This window comes from Dreissena polymorpha, chromosome 4 (genome assembly GCF_020536995.1).
Source record: "Dreissena polymorpha isolate Duluth1 chromosome 4, UMN_Dpol_1.0, whole genome shotgun sequence".
Classification (NCBI taxonomy): Eukaryota; Metazoa; Mollusca; class Bivalvia; order Myida; family Dreissenidae; genus Dreissena; species Dreissena polymorpha.
Genome location: NC_068358.1, coordinates 11,203,829 through 11,228,206, shown reverse-complemented (window position 1 = coordinate 11,228,206; position 24,378 = coordinate 11,203,829). Strand labels below are relative to the sequence as shown.

The 24,378-nt window shown below is 35.3% G+C and overlaps 1 protein-coding gene across 1 annotated transcript; it reads right to left on the bottom strand.

Moving 5' to 3' along the window:
• Positions 1-3,610: 3,610 nt before the first annotated feature.
• Positions 3,611-21,472, bottom strand: LOC127877176 (sulfate transporter-like). Its single transcript, XM_052422842.1, has 18 exons — positions 21,316-21,472; positions 20,383-20,625; positions 20,066-20,176; positions 15,089-15,294; positions 14,033-14,197; positions 13,465-13,620; positions 11,334-11,416; positions 10,943-11,090; positions 9,935-10,048; positions 9,647-9,724; positions 9,187-9,282; positions 7,883-7,989; positions 7,288-7,357; positions 6,739-6,912; positions 6,160-6,360; positions 5,695-5,749; positions 5,201-5,358; positions 3,611-4,232 (listed from the first exon to the last, which is right to left on the bottom strand). Exons 1-18 carry the CDS (start codon positions 21,470-21,472, stop codon positions 4,212-4,214), a joined length of 2,343 nt encoding a protein of 780 aa, XP_052278802.1. The 3' UTR covers positions 3,611-4,211.
• Positions 21,473-24,378: the final 2,906 nt, after the last annotated feature.

Genomic DNA, 24,378 nt, shown 5'->3' with positions numbered 1-24,378 from the left:
GTGTACAGTCGTTCATACTAAACATACACAATCATGGTTCTACAACCAATACGTGTACAGTAAACGTGTTGGAATTGTTTATTCTAAATTTCCATGAATCAAAAATATTTTTTAACGCGCGACAATCAAGATGGTGACGTCCGTTCCGAAACAGGTATATTTCGCCGTTATATACGGAATACCGTAAGGCCATCGTGGTTACACATTAAAATCTAGAGGGCGACAATGCGATATTGCAATAGTACAATGGCGACAATGCGATAGTGCGATGGCGACAATGCGACAACGCGATAGTCATCGTACTGTCGTCATCGTATTATCGCATTGTCGCCATCGTATTATCGCATTGTCGCATTGTCGCCATCATACTATCGCATTGTCGACCTTCGCCATCCGGTACACGAACTATTCTTATTGCAGAAACAAAATAGATGACTTTATAAAGATGTACTTTGAAAGTGGTTACAGTTATAATGAAATCAGATTCTTATTAAGTTATAAAATGGGTATTGATGTAAGGTATGCCGAACTATAAAGTATTTTTAAAATTGGCTTCATCTAGGAAAAAATACGATGTGCACCGTAAGGCGATAGACGACAATGCGACAGTACGATGACGACAATGCGACAATATGATGGCGATAGTACGATGACGACAATGCGATAATACGATGACGATAGTACGATAACGCGACAGTACGATGGCGACAATGCGATGGCGACAGTACGATATGACTATCGAATTGTCGCCATCGTACTATCGCGTTGTCGCACTGTCGTCATCGTATGTTCGCATTGTCGCCATCGTATTATCGCACTGTCGCCATCGTATTGTCGCACTGTCGCATTGTCGTCATCGTACAGTCGCATTGTCGCCATCGTACTATCGTATTGACGCCATCGTACTATCGCATTTTCGCCATCGTACTATCGCATTTTTGCCATCGTACTATCGCACTATCGCATTGTCGCTCTCTGGATTTTAATGTGTTACCACGATGGAACGAACGGTATTCCGTAACAAACACCCCCTGTACGTCGATAATCCAAACTCAGTTGGATAATTCAAACTAAGGAAAAAAATAGCAGCCGACAATGAATCTGAAACTTAACGGTAGGTGATTATTTTATCATTTCTGCAAATTTAGTAACTACAATGATGTAATTTTTCTACATACGTGATAATGAATGTCTGAGACAAACAGGCGGACAAACAGGCGTTTTGAGTTTTGAAATGATTTAATAGTTTTCTAGTAAAAAACGATTAATTTCTCTTCGGAAAATGCTAATGTTCATGAAATGCGACCTATGTATTGAATTATTTACACATTAAGTGACAAAAGAGCGAACGAAATTGTAACAGAAATATGCCAAATTATATCATAAATGACCTTTAAATTTTTTTCCTTTTAACACCTAGTGTGTTTCTGTGTTAAAATCATGTGTTTGTATAAAACTTTATGGATAAAACCAAACTGATATAAAGACATTTGGCAGTTTGGTTATTATCCATCGGCTTCTTGATGATAGTTTGGAATTATCCATACACTAGTTAGGTCATTATCCAATTTGTATATTCTTGTCCCAACCAAATAAGAATATATTGCGTTTTCGAGCATTTACGCTAACTTTTTTTTACATACAGACATGAAAGGTAAATACATTAAAGTCCAAGCATTAAAACATTAAAAACCTTCGATTATAATTGTTTTTGGCCTTAACCTTTTTACAATTTTATTTACTTTTTCAAGATTTTCAAACATATTCATTTTATTTCGACGTAATTATTTTTAATTGTTATGGTTTTATAAGCGCATTGTATCCGGTAAATAACATTTTATCAAAAAGAGACGTTTATTATGTCACAACTAAACTTAAATAAACGTGTTCTTAGAAATAAATGACTGAAGTCGTTATTTCGGTCGCCATTTGTTTCTTCAGTTTGAATTATCCTACTCAGTTTGGATTATCGACGTACAGGGGGTGAACAAAGGGTATTTACGATTCTAAATGATGCATTGTCAGGGGCGTTCCTAGGCATACGGCAGTACGCCCGTGCGTATAATTCAGTTTCAAACTTAAATACTACTACTACAACTACTACAACTACTACTACTACTACTACTACTACTACAACTACTACTACTACTACTACTACTACTACTACTTCTACTACTACTACTACTACTACTACTACTACTACTACTACTACAACTACTACTACGACTACTCTTACTACTACTATTTCCAGTAGAAATAAGTATTCATTAATAATAATAATATCAATAATAATAATAATATTATTATTATTATTAGTAGTAGTAGTAGTATTAGTAGTAATATTATTATTATTATTATTATTATTATTATTATTATTATTATTATTATTATTATTATTATTATTATTATTATTATTATTATTGTTAATATTCTTCTTCTTATTATTATTATTTTTAGTATTATTATTATTCATAAACAATATTTTTATTATTATTATTATTATTATTATTAATATTATTATTATTATTATTATTATTATTATTTTGATTATACAAGTCCCATTAAAATACATATTGCTTGTAATGTGTTGACAAATATGTATTGTTGTTTTATCGGGAAGGCATACCTTTGTAGTTTTGTTTACCCACGACATGATATTAAGTTTGTAGTTTTAAAATTGCTGTTCATTATTTTTTAAATCAGTTATATTAGAGGTGGGGACATCGATAAAAACTATGTTATATATTAGATTTATCAATAAACAAGCCGCACGACCGTTTGAATACTCACTATACTTTTTTAAAGGAGAATTACAAATATTATATAATTATTAATTCGTTATCCCGACGGTAAAGCTTAAAGCAATAACATCTTGTTATTAAAACTCCATATTGTTTTTCATATCCAATTATACATGGTTTAAAGCAATATGGGACCGTTGTATACATAACAATATTTGATTATTTTCAACGTCAATATCGGTTTATTTTAAGGCAGTTTACTTCCATGTCTTCAAATAAAGTACAACTAGTGATTGTCCCGTGTTCTTAATTAAGTGATCCACTAGAGCTTTGTTACTCTTTTTATAAGTTAAAAAAACACAACCAAATTGTCTTAAATATTTACAAGATCCTGATCGGTTGTCGTCAGGATGGGGGCACCATATCGGTTTAATGCCTAATGCTCTATCTGCCTTATGCGAAGATAATGAGATTCGTTATAGCCGTTATATGTCCTTGGGAAAAAAATTAATTTTATATACGCAGTTTGAGTGTTTGCATTCGTGAAATTGCGGATGTGCATAGTGAAATGGTTGTTAAGACGTACACGGGTTAATCATAGACACTCTCAATACAGTAATTCATGGATATTTCCATGGATATATAAATAAGAATACGATTTGCTTTTTCAACTTAGTAAAAATAAGTTAACATGTACATTTTCAGTCAATTAAGTTCACGTTAATCATGTTTATTATTATGGATGCGGGCCACAGGATTGTGCACATATAATTTGCACAAATATTAATAGTGACACAGTTTGCCTTAACATACGCGATATGTAAAGGCCAGTTGGACGAGCATTATTACGAGGGATAAAGCAAGTGTTTGTGGCGTATTTGTATATTGGTACACATTTTTATTAAAGCACAGTTGCCAATATGATATGATTAGACAATACGAAATATGGTATAATCACACGCACGCACGCACGCACGCATTATTAACAGAGTCAAAGCATTGTCGTGCATTTCAGATTCCTGAATATGTGCTGCTTGAAAACTCAATAATTACGTGAGAATATGCAAATTAAAAAAATGAATACACATGAATACAAATACCTAAAATAACATGCTCACTTCCAAACTCACTGATATAACCATTTTTGAACATTCGTTGAAGTCAATTTCAAAAACTACTCAAGACGCTATTCTGACATTTGTCACACTTATCTTGCTGTTTTAAATTTACCACTTTAAGGAAACTAACCCATCACTTTCATTTCCCCGTGGTTACAAACAATAGTTGGTCGTCGTTGTGTAGTTAAAAGGGTGTCACCCTACCGAATGGAAGGGCACAGGTTCGATCAAAACCGTTTGAAAGTTCTTAAGATCTCCATCAAAGACATCAAGTACAGGTTCTACACCGGAAACAGATTCAATAACGTATAGATAATCCTTAGGCTTTCGATGTTCCAAGACAAGACATCCATCATAATTGCACGTCTAATATCTGAAAAAAATACCCAAAATCGCTAAATTTACATTATTACTGAAAACGATTAACGCCGTATAATAATTGAATAAACATGGCTGCCCAATACTCCAGTATAATGGTATTAGCAAACACATGACAATCAAAGGGCAATTTCTATTCTGTATTGGTTGTTTAATCTATTCGAGAATTTCAGCCAAGTTTCAAATGAAGACAAACAGGAAATGCTTATTTTACAGAGCGTATGAAACGAGTAAAACGATTATGATTATAACGTTTGAAACGATTATTATTTTGTGTCAAATAAAACAACAATATTAAACCAGAATTAAGCAGTAAATGCTGAAGGGATTGCCAGTGTAAGTATATTCCCGTTGAATCTCAAATTGTATAGAATATATCAAATTATTTGTCATTTCATATTAAAGCATTGTGCATATTGGGTTCTTATAATAATTAGCATTTTTCCTAATCTTGAAACGATGCTTAGTACAATATAAGTCATTGAGAAGCACGTCAATATTTACATAGATTGTTATTACATATAATGATTTTGCACAAAGTGATATTATTAAATACACTGCTTTATTTTATGCATTCCGGTGGTTTATAGATAAATATCAGTGAATTAAAACTGATTATTTCACTGTTTCAAACAGTGAAAATTATCAGTGAAAATATTCGATAATTTTCACTGTTTACTGTAAAAAGGCGTCATTTTTTGACGAAATGAAGTCATTATTCCAGCGAAATTCTTTAGTTACTGTAAACTCTTTAACAATGTATATAAACAGTGAAAAATGGCATAAAATAACAAGAAAATGTGTTGGATTCGGTGGAATAACGATTTTAATTCACTCGTGATAATAGAAAATATATTTTTTCACTCGTGGTTGCGCCACTCGTAAAAATATCATTTTATATTATCACTCGTGAATTAAATTCGATAAACCACCGAATCCAACAAATATCCTCTCTGTACATACTTTTCCGCTAATCGTTTTCACTTCGTCTTGTTTGCCATTGACTTTGAGATTCCCAACCTCTTCGCATGCTGCATTAAACGCGTCTTCTATCGTCAAAAAAATACTGTCCTTGAAAGCGGGAACTATATCCAATTCTTCGAAAATATTCCAGATGTCGTCTACAAAAGTGTAAATTAGGGTAATAAGATAAAATAGAAAGAGAAAACATAAGTATACCATTTACATCAAAACTGTATGCATAAACCTTCGTATATAAACGGTAACATACGAACATTATTATGAGAAGGACCTTTTTACAAACTAAATCAATGCTAAGGTTGTCAATGCACGATGCGATTGCATAGAAAATATATATATTTATGCCTGCATCACTCCCATACTAATACCATATCTAAATGTATCATGAAGATTTAATTTTCAATAATAGATTTCACAAATAAATAACGTGTTTGAACGAATTTGTGTTAAAGTCAATTTTGACCGAAAATGCTTACCAGAAACATTGGCCATCCACACTTTAACGTCAACAGCAGCGTATTCCGAAATAAGCTGTAAACACATGAGCACTTTATATTATTCAATAAAATAACAATGATGTTATTTATATGTGTTTTGTTGTTTAAATGCGTAACTTTTACAACATTTGCATATTAAATAATTTGTTGACCGTAAGAAGAATTCAACCGAAATGCTTTCAAATGTTAACTGATAAATTAACATATATAATAAATAATAAAATAATAAATCAGTAAAAACACGTTACTTTTTAATTTGTTAAAATACCAAACATGTTTCGACATTTATAGCATTCATCAGCAGTAACATATAACATATAATTAATACAAATTTATACATTAAGTATACATTTATGTCAATCTACATTTATTCAACAGATGTATACGCCCGATCAAAAAACATTTTTATTAAATATCAAAACAACGGAATGCAATGTAACTTACGTTTTTGACAACTTTGCAACCAACGGTATCAACAAAGGAGACTCCAGACAGGTCGAGTATGATGTGGGACAGAGGGTATTTAAACACCATCGGGTAGACATGCATGGAGTCAATGATGGGGAAAGCGTGCTCCACTTCAATGACGCTGTAAGATCTGTTGAGGCTCGCATAAGAGGCGGAGACCTCCTGGCTGTTCATACTCTGAAGAGATAATGTGGTAAGTGTTATAATGGAAATGTGACGTCCAGAGAGCTTGCATGGTGTGCAAATGGCTGGTGAACTTTTACAGTGAAATTCGTTAGCGCGGAACACAATGGAAGTATCACTTCTGTTAAGAACAGAATACTGATGTGTTTCATCAAAATGTTACACACACACACAAAACATGAAAATGTTCAGATTTGGGGTTCAAATACTTATTTTATTGGATCCGGATGTTCCTTGCATGGAGTTAGGATAAAGGTGGGATTTGTCGGATACCGATAAATCAATTACAGAAGGCACGTCTAAAATGCAATAGCAGACATCTACATGTAATTGGTCAAGGGCCGTTTGTGTTACACATATTTAACAACTTACGGCTAAACTGTTGCTGCTTGTCATGGACGCCATGGACGCTCGGCGGATGTGCTTCTTCAAGGCTTCGGGCTTGATGGTGGCAAGGCGATACACCTCGCTCGTGAAGAGTTCACCGTTGGCATAGTAGATAGGGAAGTGGTAGCCGATCACCTTGATCGTGTTGTGCACCGTTGTCTGTAATCACGAAGAGTTAACATTACAAGGTGTACCGTGCAGTATTATTATAGATTCATAAATATATTGCTGTGAATGAATGTGACATCAAACTTATCAACGCCATTTTATTCGTATAAAGCCATTAAAAAGTTTATGTTCTAAAACATATTAAGCACAAGCATTATACCTTGTATAATAAATTGTTGTAATGTAGGTATTCTGTATATTGTTATTGCCCGCCAATACCCGTGTCTTGTTGGTATTAATAGACAATGTATATGTATCTTATTTGTATGATTTGATAGCCAAAGTGTCAGTAAGTCTTGATAATTGGTTGTCCATACATATTTTTACACGGCAGAGCTCATTGTTAATATAACACACCACCCATACCTTAACGTAGTACTTTGGATCTCTGAACACCCCCTCGTCGGATACTTTTGCCAAGTGGGTGGGTTTGCCTCTGTTTACAAAACAAAAAAAATGCTCAGAAATGTACATGTTATCATAGATTTAAAGCAGACGGAAAAATGGTTTGCTTCCAATGTTTGTGTTAATAAGAATACTCACGATAAGAACATTTGGCCTTCATAATAAAATTATTCATATTCTATTATTCAGACAGTGGTTAAAGAAAACGTGAAAATAACAATGTGTAAGGCGAAATGTACATTATTGTTGGACCTTCATCTGGCATATTGACGCTACTAATATTGAATAATGATTGATTTATTTAACCCATTTATGCCTAGCGTCTAGCAAAGAGGCCTTGACAAACAGCGTTGACCCAGATGAGACGCCGCAGGATGCGGCGTCTCATCTGGGTCTACACTGTTTGCTTAAAGAAATTTCTGTAAGAATTATTCTAAATATAGAAATAAATATACTAGACATCCCTACTTTTGAAAATAAATTGATCCAATTTTGAAGGGAGAGAGAGTTCACTAGGCTTAAATGTGTTAAGTATGTCAAGAACGCAAAAACGTACACTTGTGTCCTAAGGACCACTGTGAAAAAGGAGAATACATTGCCAATCAGGAGCCCAAAGTCAACATGAACTAGTGTCGTGATCAGGAATGTCACCATCCAGATGAACTGCAATGGCAGACGAAACTTTGCGATACAATGGTTAATATAGAGAATACTAGGTCGGTGCCGAATAAAGCATTATTATTTTGCGAGGCTTAGAAAATCTGAACCACGAGCCTTGGCAAATCAAAATATGTCGGTAAATTGTTTATTAATTGTTAAAACATTCTTAATGTGATTAATAAATACAGGAAAATGGTACAAAGAAATAAGCCCTGATATTTTAAGGGCTTACGAAACGTCAATTAAAATCTTTGCGTAAAAATAGTCGTATTAGATATTCGAAATGTATAAACCGCTATATATAACAAATAACGTTCTTGTATTTTGTTTCTAATTTAACATTAATTTGATTTAATTTATACTTAGTAGAGGAAATACAAATTAGCAAATGTATACACTCGGAACCCTGGTGTAAATGTATGCAAAATGGTTATATGGCATACATTTTAAAATATAATTGTGTGTCCAATGGCATTGAAAATAGTTATGTGAAGGCAGTGATTGCTAAAACTAAAGTGCCATATCAGTTAGCATACTAAAATTTGTGTTAGTATATGGGACATCATGTGAGCCTATATCTAGGAAAACCGGGCTTAAAGTATTTCAAGTGATTCACTTTTAAAAGCGAATTGTGTGAACATTTACATTTTGAAATACATTTATGTTGTATGCAATCATAACTTACAATATCGTTTCAGTTGCCGTACTTACTCATAGGTAAGTAAGTGAAATGTGTCGCAGACAAGCTAACTTAATTTAAGCCGTTCGTGACATGAGGGCTTACGGCATGTGCATAAAGTGCAGTCAAGTATTAGCCTGTGCACCAGCTTAGGCTGATCAACGACGCCACTTTCCTCCTTCACTTAATAACTAATTATAAGTGACTTCCATTCAACAAACACTTCCATAAAAGCGGAGAGAATCGTTTCTACAGATTACACAGGCTTATCTTGGGCGATACTTTAGGCACATGCATTAAACCTGGTTTTCTCAATTACAATAACTTCATGACAAGAATATAGCCCTAAAACGCATACAATGCACCATATGTACGATAACAAATGATCGAACTCTTTAAAATAAATTTAGAAAAAAAAAATAACAAATGCAAACTAGCGTTAATTTGCATTGGTTCGTTTAGATACGACAACATTATATTGTTACATTGCAGGCTTTCAAATCAATCTGAAGGGTACCCACGCAGTCGTATTTGGAAGTCTTCCAGACTTTTGGTAGCTCAAGCAGCTGCAAGACCAAAGTTCGTATGGCCACAACGATAATCGCAGACAATACGCACTGGAATACAACGAAAGCGTTGTATTGTCTTCCAAAACTGGTATTAATGTACGTGGCTTTTGAAGTATATATATATACAGACGGTCAGTGAAATGAACAGGCTTTACCGTAATCTTCTTAATAATCGTACTTTTTTAATCTACAGCGTAGCTTTACGCAAATGAATGAACATATTAAGAATATCACGTATTAACGTAGTGGCATTCGTCCAGTTATTTACATAATTCAATTAATCGCTGGTTTGAATAACATATTACATTTATAAATGGAATGATATAAATTTCTGTTGAATCAGTTTTACAGCCATAACATGTATTAGGCGGAATGAAGCAGACTTATTTAAGAGCACAAGTCTTCAACTTACATTTGGAAGGGCAGTGAAGAGCTGACCAAGAACCAATATAACTATCATCACCAACCCAGCAGAAAATAGACTTGCAACCTTAATGTAAATAATAAAACACAATGTTTTGATGAGCAATAACTAGATCATGCATTAAATGAAATACTGTATGTTTAATGCGCGCGTGGTAAATACGAACACGATGCATAACTTAAAATAAACGAAAACAACATATGCATACTTGCATTTTTTTAAAATCGTATCTGCATCTGTTTGAAACTTAAAATCGAAGTAAATTATTTGTCTGACCTGTGTTTTTCCGCCTGCGGATTCCTGCACCGACGAACCGGAGACGGAAGCGGCACATGGGAAGCATGAGAAGAACGAGCTGAACACATTACTGACGCCGTACGCTATGAGTTCCTGTAAAGGATATGATAAATATATTACCATTTTGTTGAAAATCCCAAAGTCATATGACTTGCTTGACTATTAATTAGGTATGTATCGCAATTCAACACAACATGTTCGTCTCGCGCCTTATACACATGGTGACCTTTTAAAGTGATTGCTAACATTAATTCATAAGTGTGTGTTAATAGGAAGTACATGTCTATCGGTTTTGTAAGTTTTAACTTATAGTAAATGGTTATTTATTTATTATATTTATTTAAGAAATTACTTTCCAAAAAAAAAAAATAATGTTAACAAACGAGTTATTTTTTATCACAAAAAGCGTAAACTTGTAAGATAAATGAATGAATAAGGTCACCAATTTATTAGATCAATACATAATGTTAATAAAGAAACGCAAACGCGATTAATATGTATGCGTATCCCCTCACATCATGTTATGAGCGAGGCATCAACACAATGTGTGCCCATGCACATATAGCAACTTAGTTGCAAATATTTCATCGTGTATTCAAGTAGTGTCCTTATGCTTATATTCATTATTATACTTAAATGCGATGACCGTTCCAATGCGATGAACAATGTTTTTAATTGGTAATACTTTTGTGCAGTGTTTTGGTAGTGTTTGACAATAAGGCACGTGCATTCAAAAAGGGCCTTCTGATGATGATAAGAGTTATTTAATGTTGATGTATCTGAAGTTACATATTGTTCATTTTAAACAAAAAATAATAATCTTAAGTTTATTGTTACAGCCATGGTGATGGAGATTTAAAATGATTTTGATGGTGATTTTATTGTTGTTTGCATTACTTATTGGCTGCTTATCTGATGTTTGATATGGTAGATGCTAGTAATGTGATCTTGGTTCTATTTGTGTGATGGTGCTGATAATTATGATACCTGATTCGAGTCGACTGTGTATTTGTTTCTTTTTGCCATAATAGCTGCCAGTGAGACCGACTGGGCGAAGGAGATGATAGCGATGACGATAATTTCCGTAAAATATATGTCTACACCGTGGAATGTCGGGACGCTGGGGACCGGAAAACTGAAAAACAGTTCAAACCGGATGTAAAATGTACCTGTCCAGGGTTTCTTAACGTTCGGTTTCCCAAGTAGCTATCTGCTTGTGTTCTGTTGGAAGGTCATACGATTCCAAAGGCTCTCCAACACAGGAGTCTTTCCCTTGTATCATTTGAAGGCTGCTGCTTAACGACGGAAGATGTTTCAAGAATATTGAGACGATTTGTATGGATCTTTAAACCTACAAATATATGTATTGAGTACTTACCCGCTGGGAATGTTACCAACGACAACGACATGGTACTTTTCGTGGAACTTTCCGAAATGGGACGCAACTGTGCCCAGCACAACCTTGTAAAATAAGAATTTATGGTATTCCATGACTAAGTCAACTGCTTAAATTAAATAACGCTGACGTACAAATAATTGTGTACGTATCTGTAAGTATGTTAATATAATGTTAACATGCTAACATTAAACTATCATTAAATATGCTCTTAATTCGTCACTGGGATGGATAGCCTATGAAGCCTTAAAACAAGAAATCAAGTCAGCTGTGAATGAATTAAAAGTCGCACGATGTCTTGCCGTTTGCTTTTCACGACGAAAACTCGCGATAGGTTTTGTTATGTTGGTTGTAGTAAAACTATGACATGGAGACGTAAATATATTTAAATTAGTAAATCTACAAGAGAGAGAAGACACCGATGGAAAACAAAGTGCAGACCATTGTAAGCCCGTGTTTTCTAGTGAGTTGCAAGTCAAACCTAGTCGGCTCGCCATGTTAAATTAATTGGTAAAAATCAACCGCCGTTTGTATTGCAATATTTTTTTTACAAATACACCAAATGTCATCTTAAAAAGATTCAATACTTCAACAAAATGTAAACAGAAATGCTATCAAAGAGCTCACATCAGAACAAGCAATTACAAGGACAAGACAAGACTCTCGAATGATATTACAAATTGTCTATGTTTTCATTTTTTAGCATGATTTATATGCTGTGTAAATTTGGTAAATAAAAGAGGTAATGAGAGGGCCATGATGACCACAAAGCGCTCACTTGAGTTTAATTCATACAACATTTGTCGAAGATTTTCGACCTCAATGCCTACTTTTTTACTGCACGAGACCTTAAAATACATTCGGCCTAGATATATTGGAAACAAACATTCAGACTCGGTTTCATTGTAATTGTTTCACAAAGTACGCAAAGCGAGTGGTTTTCATAGATTTGACCTGATAACCTTTTAAACCAACTTTACATGATACCTCAGTTTTGGGAATGATCTGTCCCCGTTTAATCAATAATAAGTCACAAATTCGACTTTCAGATGGTTTTCGATCCAGACTTGATCCAGTGACCATTTTTTTTACCGATTCACCCAAATTTGAATGAGGCATAGATATTGTCAAGATAAACATTGTAGCCATGTTTTATTAAAGGTAATGCTTATAAACAACCTTTTAATGTTGGGTCACAATTGCATGATAAATTTAATTATCTGCTGCGTGCATCTTTCCTTTTATTGACACAAAACGAAGGAAACAAAAGAGGTCCTCTGTTCTTACAACTCAAGCGCAGATGAGATAAACAAAAGATAAACACGATGAAACTAATTAATTAAGTATGAATATTAATTATGGGATTTCAAGAACACTTTCGTGAATATTGTGCTTACAAACCGGTTCAAAGCGACGAAAAGGTGAGATTGATGTATGAGATGAGACTTTTAATGACCTGAAATTTCAACTCATTTTTATAAATACACGATACAAATAATTATGTTTATTACATACAGTACCTCAAAACATGCCTGATTTCTGGGTGCGTTTTGGATTCGAATATATGGACTTGTTGAACACAACTAAGAAAAATTGTCACTTGATTCAAGTGAAATGTATAGTGTTCAGTACTTTTAAGTGTGGATACTAATTCTTGCATTTCAAAGGCACTTTCGTGAATATTGTGCTTACAAACCGGTTCAGAGCGACGAAGAGGTTAGATTAATGTACGAGATGAGACTTTTAATGACCTGAAATTTCAACTCATTTTTATAAATACACGATACAAATAATTATGTTAATTACATACAGTATCTGAAAACATACCTGTTTTCTGGATGCATTTTTTTATTGATTAACTGACTTGTTGCACACAACTAAAAGAAATTGTCACTTGATTCAAGTGAAATTTATAATGTTATTGTTCAGTACTTTTTCGGTCTTTCCATCAACTTTCAAGTGAATGAGGTATAAATACTTGGGATGCACATATTAACCGGTATGTCGGTATACCGGATACATTCAAACGATGCATAGAGTAGCGAATCGGGTAATAGAGTTTCATCAATATTTTTATAAAACATCTATGGTAATGAATGGTAAACCAACTTACCACGACGATTTCGATGGGAATGGGGACCTTGAGCTTGGCCTTGAACCTCTGGTTGACCTGGGCTTTGACCAGATAGAGGACTACTATGCAGATAGCGGAGATGATAACAGGTGCGAAATTCGTCTTGTGGATGGTCAGAAAAATGTACTTCCACGTCTGTAAAAAAAGATAAATAAGCGAATAGTATTTATGAATTATGCAATGAATAAAGGCGTTTCAAAATATTTTAGAAGTATGAATACTGATTTTAACCCTAATTTAAATCTTTAACAAATGTATAAAAACGAAAGTGAAAGGAAACTTAAATGTGTGTATCGTTCCATATCAGAGTACTGTGGTAAATGTTGTTTAAAACGAAAATAGGGATACATTAATCATGAATGTCAACGATACAATTAAATCGTAATCCAAAATAAAACTAGCCATAGAAAATGTGTGTGCCATGATTTATCTATCGTTTTTCATCAATACTAAGCAAATTTGAAAAACAGATAAGCGATGATGGCGCAGACCGACAACAAGTTATCGACAATATTTGTTTAATTATATGAACTGAACACAATCTTACATATATGACTTGAAAGTTTCCGTCAGTTCTCGGCAACTTCAGTCCGAGAAGGTGCTTGATCTGACTGGTCCCCACGTGGATAGCGACTCCAGTGGTGAAGCCGGCAATCAGAGGATCGGACATATAAGTGGTCACAAAACCAAGGCGGCACACACCCATAATTATCTGTAAGTTTTAACAAAAGTAACATGTAAAAAGAAAAACGTGCACATTTGGTTTAGCGTTAGCTAAAATCAAGTGATTGAAAATGCTTATCTTTCACAATTGTTTATGTGTCATACATTTCCGCAGCAATCTTATACGTTGCGTGATGATTTCTTTCTAATAACCGATTACATTAAATGTAAATTATCACTACATCGGGTTTATTTTAAATGGATTTCTTTTACTGATTTTCATGTTTAAACTGGAGACAGCAACAGCCACGACTATCCAACACAACTGCAGCAGGAAGCAAATGGACCAGAGGTGAAGGTTTTTAACACAGATTGTGTGTTCGTCCTTTCATTAAGTTTGTTTTAACTTGTTATTCGTGTTAATTAATCTGTACATATTTGTATTTCTTGAAACTGAATGCCTTATGCTGAGAAGAAACGAAAACAACACAAGAAAATAAATTAGCTAAAATGATACGTGTATAGCATTTTGTTTCTAAATATTGGAGCGACGACTGCAACAAATGTTTAGCTAAGTGACATGTTAAACGGGGTCAATAGTTACATTATAAATGCGTTTTTTTAATATCGGACAAATTAAGGTCGAATCGACGGCAGGGTTCCCTAGTCGATATCGCGCCGATATCTCGCTGTATTACAGGTCCGTTCTCGGGCCGATGTAGAATTACAAAAAATCGTGCCGATGTAAGATCCAGCTTTTTGAAGTTAAGAATTGTATTGTCGATGTCGGGCCGACATTTCGCGTGGTTTTAAGTAAGTTAAAAACCGATATAGGACTGATATGCAAATCTTATCGTCCCGAAATCGGGCCGATATAAAATGTTTGCTGGGTTATTAGTCATAGAACCCTACAGATTAAAGCACTTAAGCTTGTTTTTACTTGCACAACGCCGACTAGGAAGGCAAGCGACATCGCGATACCAATTTTGAACTCGTCAGTGACCCCCGTAGATGACACACCCGTGTCGACAATTGTGTCGTTAGCATCCAGTGAGGTGTTAAGAGCGCCGCCAGCAACTGCCGCCGTCACGGTGTAGAACCGGGCCATGACGGAGCCAACCAAGAGTCCAACCACAGCCGCAGTGCCTGAAGTTCAGAAAAATAATATTTTCTTAAAACAGTTTTCTTACCGATTAAAAAATACATGTATTATACTAGCGTCGTATTTTTTTTGGTGTTATCTTCGTGGTTATTTTTTAATACACGTGTCGCCATTATTCGCTTTATGTGCAGCATCAAAACACAGCCTCGGCGAATAGACTTTTCTTGTGCAAAGCGACGTTTATATCAAATACCTGCCGCAATTACAAAGAGTATTGTCGATTCAAATATTAGTATTATTGTATACACTTTTAAATCGGAATTTTCTATTTTAATTGGCATTATGACTGATAACATACATAAAATGGTCATTTAACCTAGACACGTTCACTGATTTTCCTTTAATAACACAAAGTTTAAAACGAAAATCTAAAACCCTCATAGCGGTTTCTTCCCTAGCGGTACGCACTTTAATCACACGTAAAATCCGTCAATATTTTAAAGCGGGTATATACGATCTTGTCAAATATTTATTAATTAATATAAAATTCGTAAAAAACTTATTATACATATATTTCAATATAAACTAAAATAAAAGTTAAGAAGAACATGTGTCGAAAAATGCTAAATAAGCCAGATATTTAATTCTGAAATCGAAAAAGGCTGTACAGCCGAATTCGCCAGCATGTATATCATGCATGTACGATGTGAATCTAAATTTAGTTTAACGGTTCATTTGAAATTCCTGCAGCGATATCGATTCATACGACACACGAACACTTACTAAAAAGACGAATGCATCGGTTATTGTAGGAAAATAATTACGAATTATCTTCGTCACAATCGGCTCGGGGTGCTAATTTGTATTTGCTGTATTTTATGAAATTCGTCTTAAATGTATCATTTTTCTTGCATATTGTGTGTTATTATAACATATTTGTATCAATATTTTACAATTCAGCACATATAAAAATCGTATATACCCGCTTTAAATAATGTATATCTCATAACTTTTTTTCATTTGATGCAGATCCGTGTCCTTCTCTGTATGAGTGTACATGGTATGCAAGTTTTATGGTTAAAATAGCATAAGACCATAGAGACTATATTCTTACATTACAAGAATAATAATTTAATCGAACATCGTCACGTGGTGTGCAAAATGATAGAGCTATGTACGGGACACGTCATATCTCGGCGCAATCTCTTGCACGACGGTTACATTACATTCAGAGCTCTAGATAAGATGTGTATCTGCGTATTTACGCATTGAAAATTGAAAAAACGCTTTAAAAATCGGCCCATGTACGTAGCATTACGCAATACAAATCTCGGTACGTATTTATAATCGATTATAGTGCGTAAATGGTTTAACCAATAATCCAGTTTAGTGTAAGTTAACCTTTGAATAATAGTAAGTCAATCAAAAAAACAACTTGTAATCAAAATCAGAATGGCGGCCCATCGTGTTGTAGGTTGGAAAAAGGGTCGTTTCAAGCGAACATTGACTCCTGCAGGAACTAACAGTATGTTACAATATGTCAATAGAGATAACTCGTATGATTTTTCTAGGATTGTAAAAATAATTCTAGGCGAGTTGATTATCACAGCGGTTGAAAAGTCGGAAAAAAACCCAAACATCATGTTGGTGACAAAGTGTCGGACAAAACCATCACATCATGGAAAGAAAATTATCACTGGTTATTAAAAAATAAACAAGGCCCAGAAATAAGACTCACTAGTAAAATGTGCACTGATAAAAAGGTGCAAAGTATCTGGGAAAATGAAGGTTCAACAAACATTCAAAGAAACAGCATTGAAAGACACAACAAGTCCAATGAGCATCAAACTGCCGAGAAAGAACTGGCAAATGCAGTCAATGAATATTCTGACAACTCAGAAGATGAAAAGGAACCTGAGGTAACAGTAGATGATGCAGATATCAAGTAATTTCGGACAGTGTATTATGCTGCTATTGAAGAACTCCCTTCTGTAAAAGTTAACAGCTTGCTTGATTTGCAGAAAATAAATGGTTGTAGAATGTTGTATCAAAACTTGAGTTGGGTTACAATTTCAGACATTCAGAAGTGTATCTGCACTGTTATAAGGAGAGATACTGTGTCAGATATTTCTAAATCAGAGTTTTATGCGATTATGATTGATGAAAGCACAGACATCACGGTAAAGAAACATCTATCTATATGCATAAGATATGATATGTGAAAAATGGGGTGACAATTACTAAATTCTTAGAAAATGTTGAATTATCAGATGGAAAGACCCACTCTATTGTTGTCTGCTTAGTTGAATACCTGAACAGACAACATCTGGACACTTCAAGAATTGTTTCCTTAGCAACAGATGGAGCCTTTGTGATGATGGGTAAGCATACTGGTGTAGGGGTGCAATTGAAATCTAAGTATGCTCCGTTTGTGGTACAGACACACTGCATGGCTCATCGCTTAAATCTCTCGGTATCAGATGCAATCAAGAAAGAAGAAAAACTTGTAACATTCAGAGCGAAAATCAGTGCACTGTATGCTTTTATGAGTGGATCTAGCAATCGCACAATTAAGTTAAAACAAATGCAAACGGTACTCGATGAACCAGAGATAACATCAAAGTAACCTCACAGCATAAGATGGCTTGGGCTACAAAATGAAATTGAAGCTGTGTACGTCAGTAACAACGCAGTCTGTGCTACTCTATCTTGCTTTGCTGCCGAAGGCAATGCAGTTGCAAACGGCCTGCTAAAATATTTCATCAAGTAAAAAACTGTACTTATGGTAGCTTTCATGTTGGACGTTCATGAAGAACTAGGAATCCTGAGTAAAAGGCTCCAAGAACAGTTTCTTCAGTTCAGTGAAACAGAATCTCATGTAGACGGTTTTTTGGGAAAACTTCAGTATTTAAATGTCAATGATGGACAGAGATTGAAAGAAATGAAAGCATGCATTAAAATAGGGACCAAGGAAGATGGTACAACATGTGCATCATTGAATGGTGAAGATATATTGACTTACAAGGACAATTCTGATCATGCATTTGCCAAGTTAAGAGAAAAATATGTGGCATGTTTGGAAAAGAACATTAAACATAGGTTAAGAAAGGGTGACAGAGAGGTGTTCAGGAACTTGAGTCTTGTCCTGAATCCACAAATAGTCAACAGTTCCGAATCAAGTGAGTGTGTAGCTGCTTTGGAGACTTTGAGTGAGTTGTATAGTGAAGATAAGGAGGTCATTGTTGTTAGGGGAGATTTACAAACTGGCACTGAAGAAGAGAAAACGAAGATAAGCAAGTTACTAGACAAAAACAAGTTGCTTGATGAATGGCCAAGATTGAATGGGATGATAATGGGTTGCTACAAGGATCTTTCAACAAAAGCACTCTGCCAAAGAGTTATCCAGATTCCTGAGAGCACCGGGTTACCCTAGTTTGCCAAGCTGTGCAAGATAGGCCTGTGTATGGTAGTTACCAGTGTGGAATGTAAAAGAAGTTTCAGCACACAAAACAGACTGAAAAATAAGTTTCGAAGCTCTCTAAAAGAAGAGAATCTTGACCTGCTGATTGTACCAGGTCCCTGTGGGATCATATGAGCCATCTAATGCAGTTCTGGTCTGGCTGAAAGATAAAAAGAGGAGAAAGAAAAGATTGTTTCAGGGGTATAAGCCCCGGGCCAAGAAAGTGAAGACAAGTTCAGATGAACGACTATGAAAAGAACAAGTTCAAGTTATTACGTTTCAGATGTTTTAAGTTAACCTACATATACCACAGGCAGTGTGACTTTATTTTCAATTGCACAAGCAGTGCCATAACTTAGTTAAATTGTACTACATGAACCAATCAAGACAGAGATACAACTCATGAAAGTTTTCTGTTCATATCATCATTTAAAATTTATTATGTTTGCATACATTAATAATAACTAATAAATATATTTCTAGATAAAACACATCATGTACTATGTCAGTTTTCTATGGAAAGCGAAAATATCCCTCAATATTCCTAAATACCCTTTATAGCTGAAACTAAGGAGTAAAATACCCTTTAACAATAATATCAGGGGGTAAAATACCCTTTATACTCAATCCTTATCTAGAGCTCTGATTACATTCACTTCTGTGTTGGGCTCAGAACGGACTATTGTTATGAAAGCGTCTCATTCATGTCATGATCATACCAAGCGTTCATTATTGAGATTACAGTATACTAAACAATCTCTTGCACGACGGTTACATTGCATTCACTGCATTAAAGAAAACCATCTCATACCATGATATCTTATATCAGTCTTAATTCATTATTATAAAATTGATATGTTTTTTTGTTGTTAAGAAACCAACATACATACACACGTCGAAGCAATTCCTAACGTCACTCAATAAACATTATGTTCAATTATTTACACATGTAAAGTGCGTGGAATGATTCCATCTGCGTAAATGGGCAATAAAATAGTTCCAAAGAGTTGCATTAAAACTCGCAAGTATTTGCACGATTTATCGTACATTTAAGTCATATTTCTTAATTTAATGCATGCGATCTTAAATATCCAATCAAATACACATTGAATGCGTTTGTTCGGTTTTAGCTATGTTATAGACAAAATGGCGTGCTGAGCCTTTCGCAGAGTTGTATGTGAGAGCAAGGAACGACAACTCTGCCTGGAGATTGATCTCGGCGTGGAGGTTTAAAAATTCTATCCAGCTTTGGTAGTATTTTACATTTGAATGCAGTGTGTACCGTTAATAATTGTGCTAGCTCAAACTTTTATTGATGGAAGTACTTCAATGGATTAATTATTGTGAGGTCTTACCAATTGCGCAGTGCCTGGAAGTTCCGAAGAAGAAGTAGATGAGTACGGGGAAGAAAGAGACGTACAGGCCAACAACGGGCGGCAACTCGGCCAACATTGCGTAGGCCATACCTGGAAATAATATATATATACAGAAACAAGGTTATTCTGTAAAATGTCCGGTATGTCAGCTTTGCCATTAAATAATGCATGGTAGCCAAATGATTAGTTATTTAATTTAATTAGTAATTTGACTCTAGCACCGACGATTTCTCGGTCGCCACTCAGAGGATCGTATCGGTCACAGTATATCCATGTTTACTGAACACAGTTCTTACCCGAAGGAAACTGCATAATCCCGACCGTGATTCCACAGACTATGTCAGCCAGAAGGTCCGTTCTCCACTGGTACTTTCGCATTATCCGGTAAAACGGAAACGTGTTCAGCATCATGTTGGTAACGCGCCGCTTGTTCCACGTACATAGTCGCTGTAGCACCGACTTGTCCGAGGGCTTGTTCTTCCGGTATACCGCGCGAAACTCCACCGTCTTTCGGGCCTCGGAAAAACTCGATGGCATTTCTGCATAAGCAACGAATACACGAATTACAAAGTGTGCAAGCGTTAAAACTAAGCCAAAATATACGAAAAGAGAGACAACCACTGGCTTCGGCACGGCCCGGATGCTGTGTGAAATGAAAATAATAAATTATTCAAAAACAATATTTAATATATGTTTGTTTGATCAACACAATTACGCAAACGTATTGTTTTATATACATGTATTACACTTCATCATCATAATCAGACCCTTAATCGGTCTGTCCATTGGGTGGAAATGAGGGACGACGGCACAGATATCCTCGGCCGGTCATTTCTGTTGTGGGCTGCTGAGAGTAGCTAATTCATTGGGAAGGGTGTCATCTCTTTCACATTGTCCTTCAAGCTTTTCTTCTGGCATACCAGACGGCAAACTTCGTCTAGGTTGCCCTCAAACACAAGAGAGTCATGAATGATAACGTTTCCAAACCAAGTAAGCTTTCGTCGTTACACGGTCGCAAAAATGGTCTTTTGTTTGCAATCAAGTGTTGCTGTTGTTTTCCGGTATCATGTGCTCTGTGTCTGCGTGAAGCGTCCAGGTTATACAGCAGTACAGTAGGATGGATAATACAAGGGACTTAAAGAACACGTACCTGACGAGTAAGCTAATGGCGCTGCCTTCCCATAACCTGCTCAGTCTGGCAATGACTGCGTTCGCCGTGGCAATTCTACTTCGGACCTCAGCAGTTTTGGTATCAGCATTGGACTTGGTTGCTCCCAAGTACTTGAAGCTAGTCACTTCTGTCAGATTCTTGCCGTTCATGTTGATGTCTGCAATAATGATTCTCGTGTTGTTCAACATGATCTTCGGCTTCTCCGTGCCCTCCATTACGTATGCTACTGCTCTTTCATAGAGTATGTTGGTGAGGCTTTGGAGTTAACTGCTGGTGACACCCATAAGGTCAATGTCATCAGAGGATCTCAAGTTGGGGATGGGTCTGCCAGTGCTGGATATAGAGGTGCCTTGGTCTTGTAGGGTCTCTGGCATTATCTTCTAAAGGAAAAGATTAAACAAGACGGGGAGAGCATTTATCTCTGACGGACGCTCACTGAAAAAGTCACCCTTTAGTCCATTGAGACGTATTTTGCTACTTGCGTTTCCGAAGAGTTCTAAGACGAGTTGAACCACCCCTTTAAAATGGTTAAGCTTCATAGAAACTAATATATGCTATCATTCTGCACGCGATCAAAAGCTATCTCAAAGTTGTTCTACATTCCAAAACATTCTCCTGCCCACAGACTGCGAACTGCCTCCTCCACATCTGACTCAAGTTATGACGGACCCGGCAAAATAAAATATAAACTTAGCCCGCTTCTGGTCTGGGATCATTCTGAAGGTGACTGACGTCTGGATGAAGTGGGCAGATTAAGAGCTCGCTTCAGTATTTATTTCACCTATTTCGCACTGCGACACTCTCGGTCAGGAGGTTCCAGCCAGTGTCAGTTATAAACTTGGCCTGGATTGACTGGTCTTCGTGGAGTCTTGGGGGTGATGTAGGCGTTCTTACTGCTTCCTGCGGTAATCTCTTTGTCAATTTTTATATATTGCTGCTCAATCCACAATCTCCTGTTATACTTAATGTTCCCATTGTTATCCAATCTAGAACACATAGTGCAATTTAACAACTGGTCAAAAAAGCACTGAAATTATCACCTTGACTTATCTATTTAAAGGCAACTTAATTTTCCTGAATGTGATGGTTCATATATGGAGCTGTCGAAAAGACAGTTTTATTTTACAAGTTATGTATTTATCCATCAGTTTTACCCTCTGGTCGAGACTGAACGATCCTGAGGTTCAAATCTTCTTACTGTTTTCCAAAACAGATCAAATGTTGAATAAATTGCAAATACTTTTCTGATGTACTTTTGAAATTTCTTCATGTACACTATTTTGAAAACCCTATTGGTATGTGCAGCTTCGGTCATACGACACAGATACAATTTGGGTTCTACAACCAATGCGAGTAAACGTATCGGTGTCAGCCTTATCAATCTCATTTTATATTTCACGGAAGCACACATAAGATTAATGGTACCAAATAAATTTAATTTATCTTATTTAACATTCATCTGTCATGTTCGTAATTTGATTTAAGATTGTGAGACTTACATTTGATTTCAAACGCATATACTTGCGTTCAAAGCATCAACTTGAAAGTTCATATTATATAGGCATATCTCATTGAGGAGTTGTGCATGCACATGAGCCTTAACTCTTGCTTTTATATTTTGTTATATTAAGCCTTTATAATTTGTAGATCGAGTATTGTCCAGGGCAATAAAAACAATAAAAAGTATCAACTTAAACCTAAGGAACGTAAAGTTAAACAATAAAATATATCAAAAAATGTTCGGAAGTGCAGTTTATTTAGTGCTTATTTGGAGTACTATTCAAGTAAACTCATGAAACTTTACAGGTAGACAGGTCTGTTATATATGTAGTTCAGTGCAAGGCCATAAGTCTTGTATTCATATTTTGAGAGTTGTTGCCCTTATTGATTGTAACTTTTAAAGTTTGGGAATATTTCTATACGAGTTATCAACATGTTATCTCTATAAATTTAAAGATCTCTTTGAAGGGAAATGCTTTGCACAAGAGAAATAATTATTGCGTCCTTTTGTATTTTGTCCTTTGGTAGTATTTACCTTTATATTTTGTCGGGGACTTATAAGCAAAATTAAGGGTGTCATCACAACACGAGTCATGACTGTTGCTTCAGTACTTTTTAGTGTTTGGTAAATCTCATTGTTTGTCCGCGGCATATCTTTTAATCTATCCGAGATGTCAATTTAATAAGTAAATATGTATATAGATCTCATAAAATGGAATTGCGGTTCACAAGAAACTATAACTTCCACCTTCGTAATTTCACAGATATTGCGCTCTGTTAATTTTCCTGATAACATAATATCGGGTCGTATCTTGTCCAAATGTGATGTTGACTTGTCAAAATACAGTCTTATTATGTCAAACCGTCATGTTATCTTGTCCTAATGTGATGTTGACTTGTCAAAACACAGTCCTATTATGTCAAATAGTCATGTTATCTTGTCCAAATTTGGTGCTGATTTGTCAACATACAGTCCAATTTTATCGAACCGTCGTGTTATCTTGTCAAAATGTGATGTTGACTTGTCAAAATACAGTCGTATGATGTGAAACAGTCGTGTCATCTTGTCCAAATCTGGTGCTGACTTGTCAAAATACAAACCTATTATGTCAAACCGTCGTGCTATCTAGTCCAAATGTGATGTTGACATGTCTAAACACAGTACTTCTATGTCAAACCGTCGTTAAATATTGTCCAAATATGGTGCTGACTTGTCAAAATACAATCTTATTATGTCAAACCGTCGTGTTATCTTGTTCAAATGTGATGTTGACTTGTCAAAACACAGTCCTATAATGTCAAACAGTCGTGTTATCTTGTGCAAATCTGGTACTGACTTGTCAAAATACAGTCCTATAATGTCGAACCGTCGTGTTATCTTGTCCAAATGTGATGTTGACTTGTCAAAATACAGTCTTATTATGTCAAACAGTCGTGTTATCTTGTCACGACTGATTGACATAATAAGACTGTATTTTGACAAGTCAACACCACATTTGAACATGATAACATAATAAGACTGTATTTTGACAAGTCAACACCACATATTGACAAAATATCACGACGGTTTGACATAATAAGACACCTTCTAAAGAAGACAGAAAGAAATGTTTCAACGTAA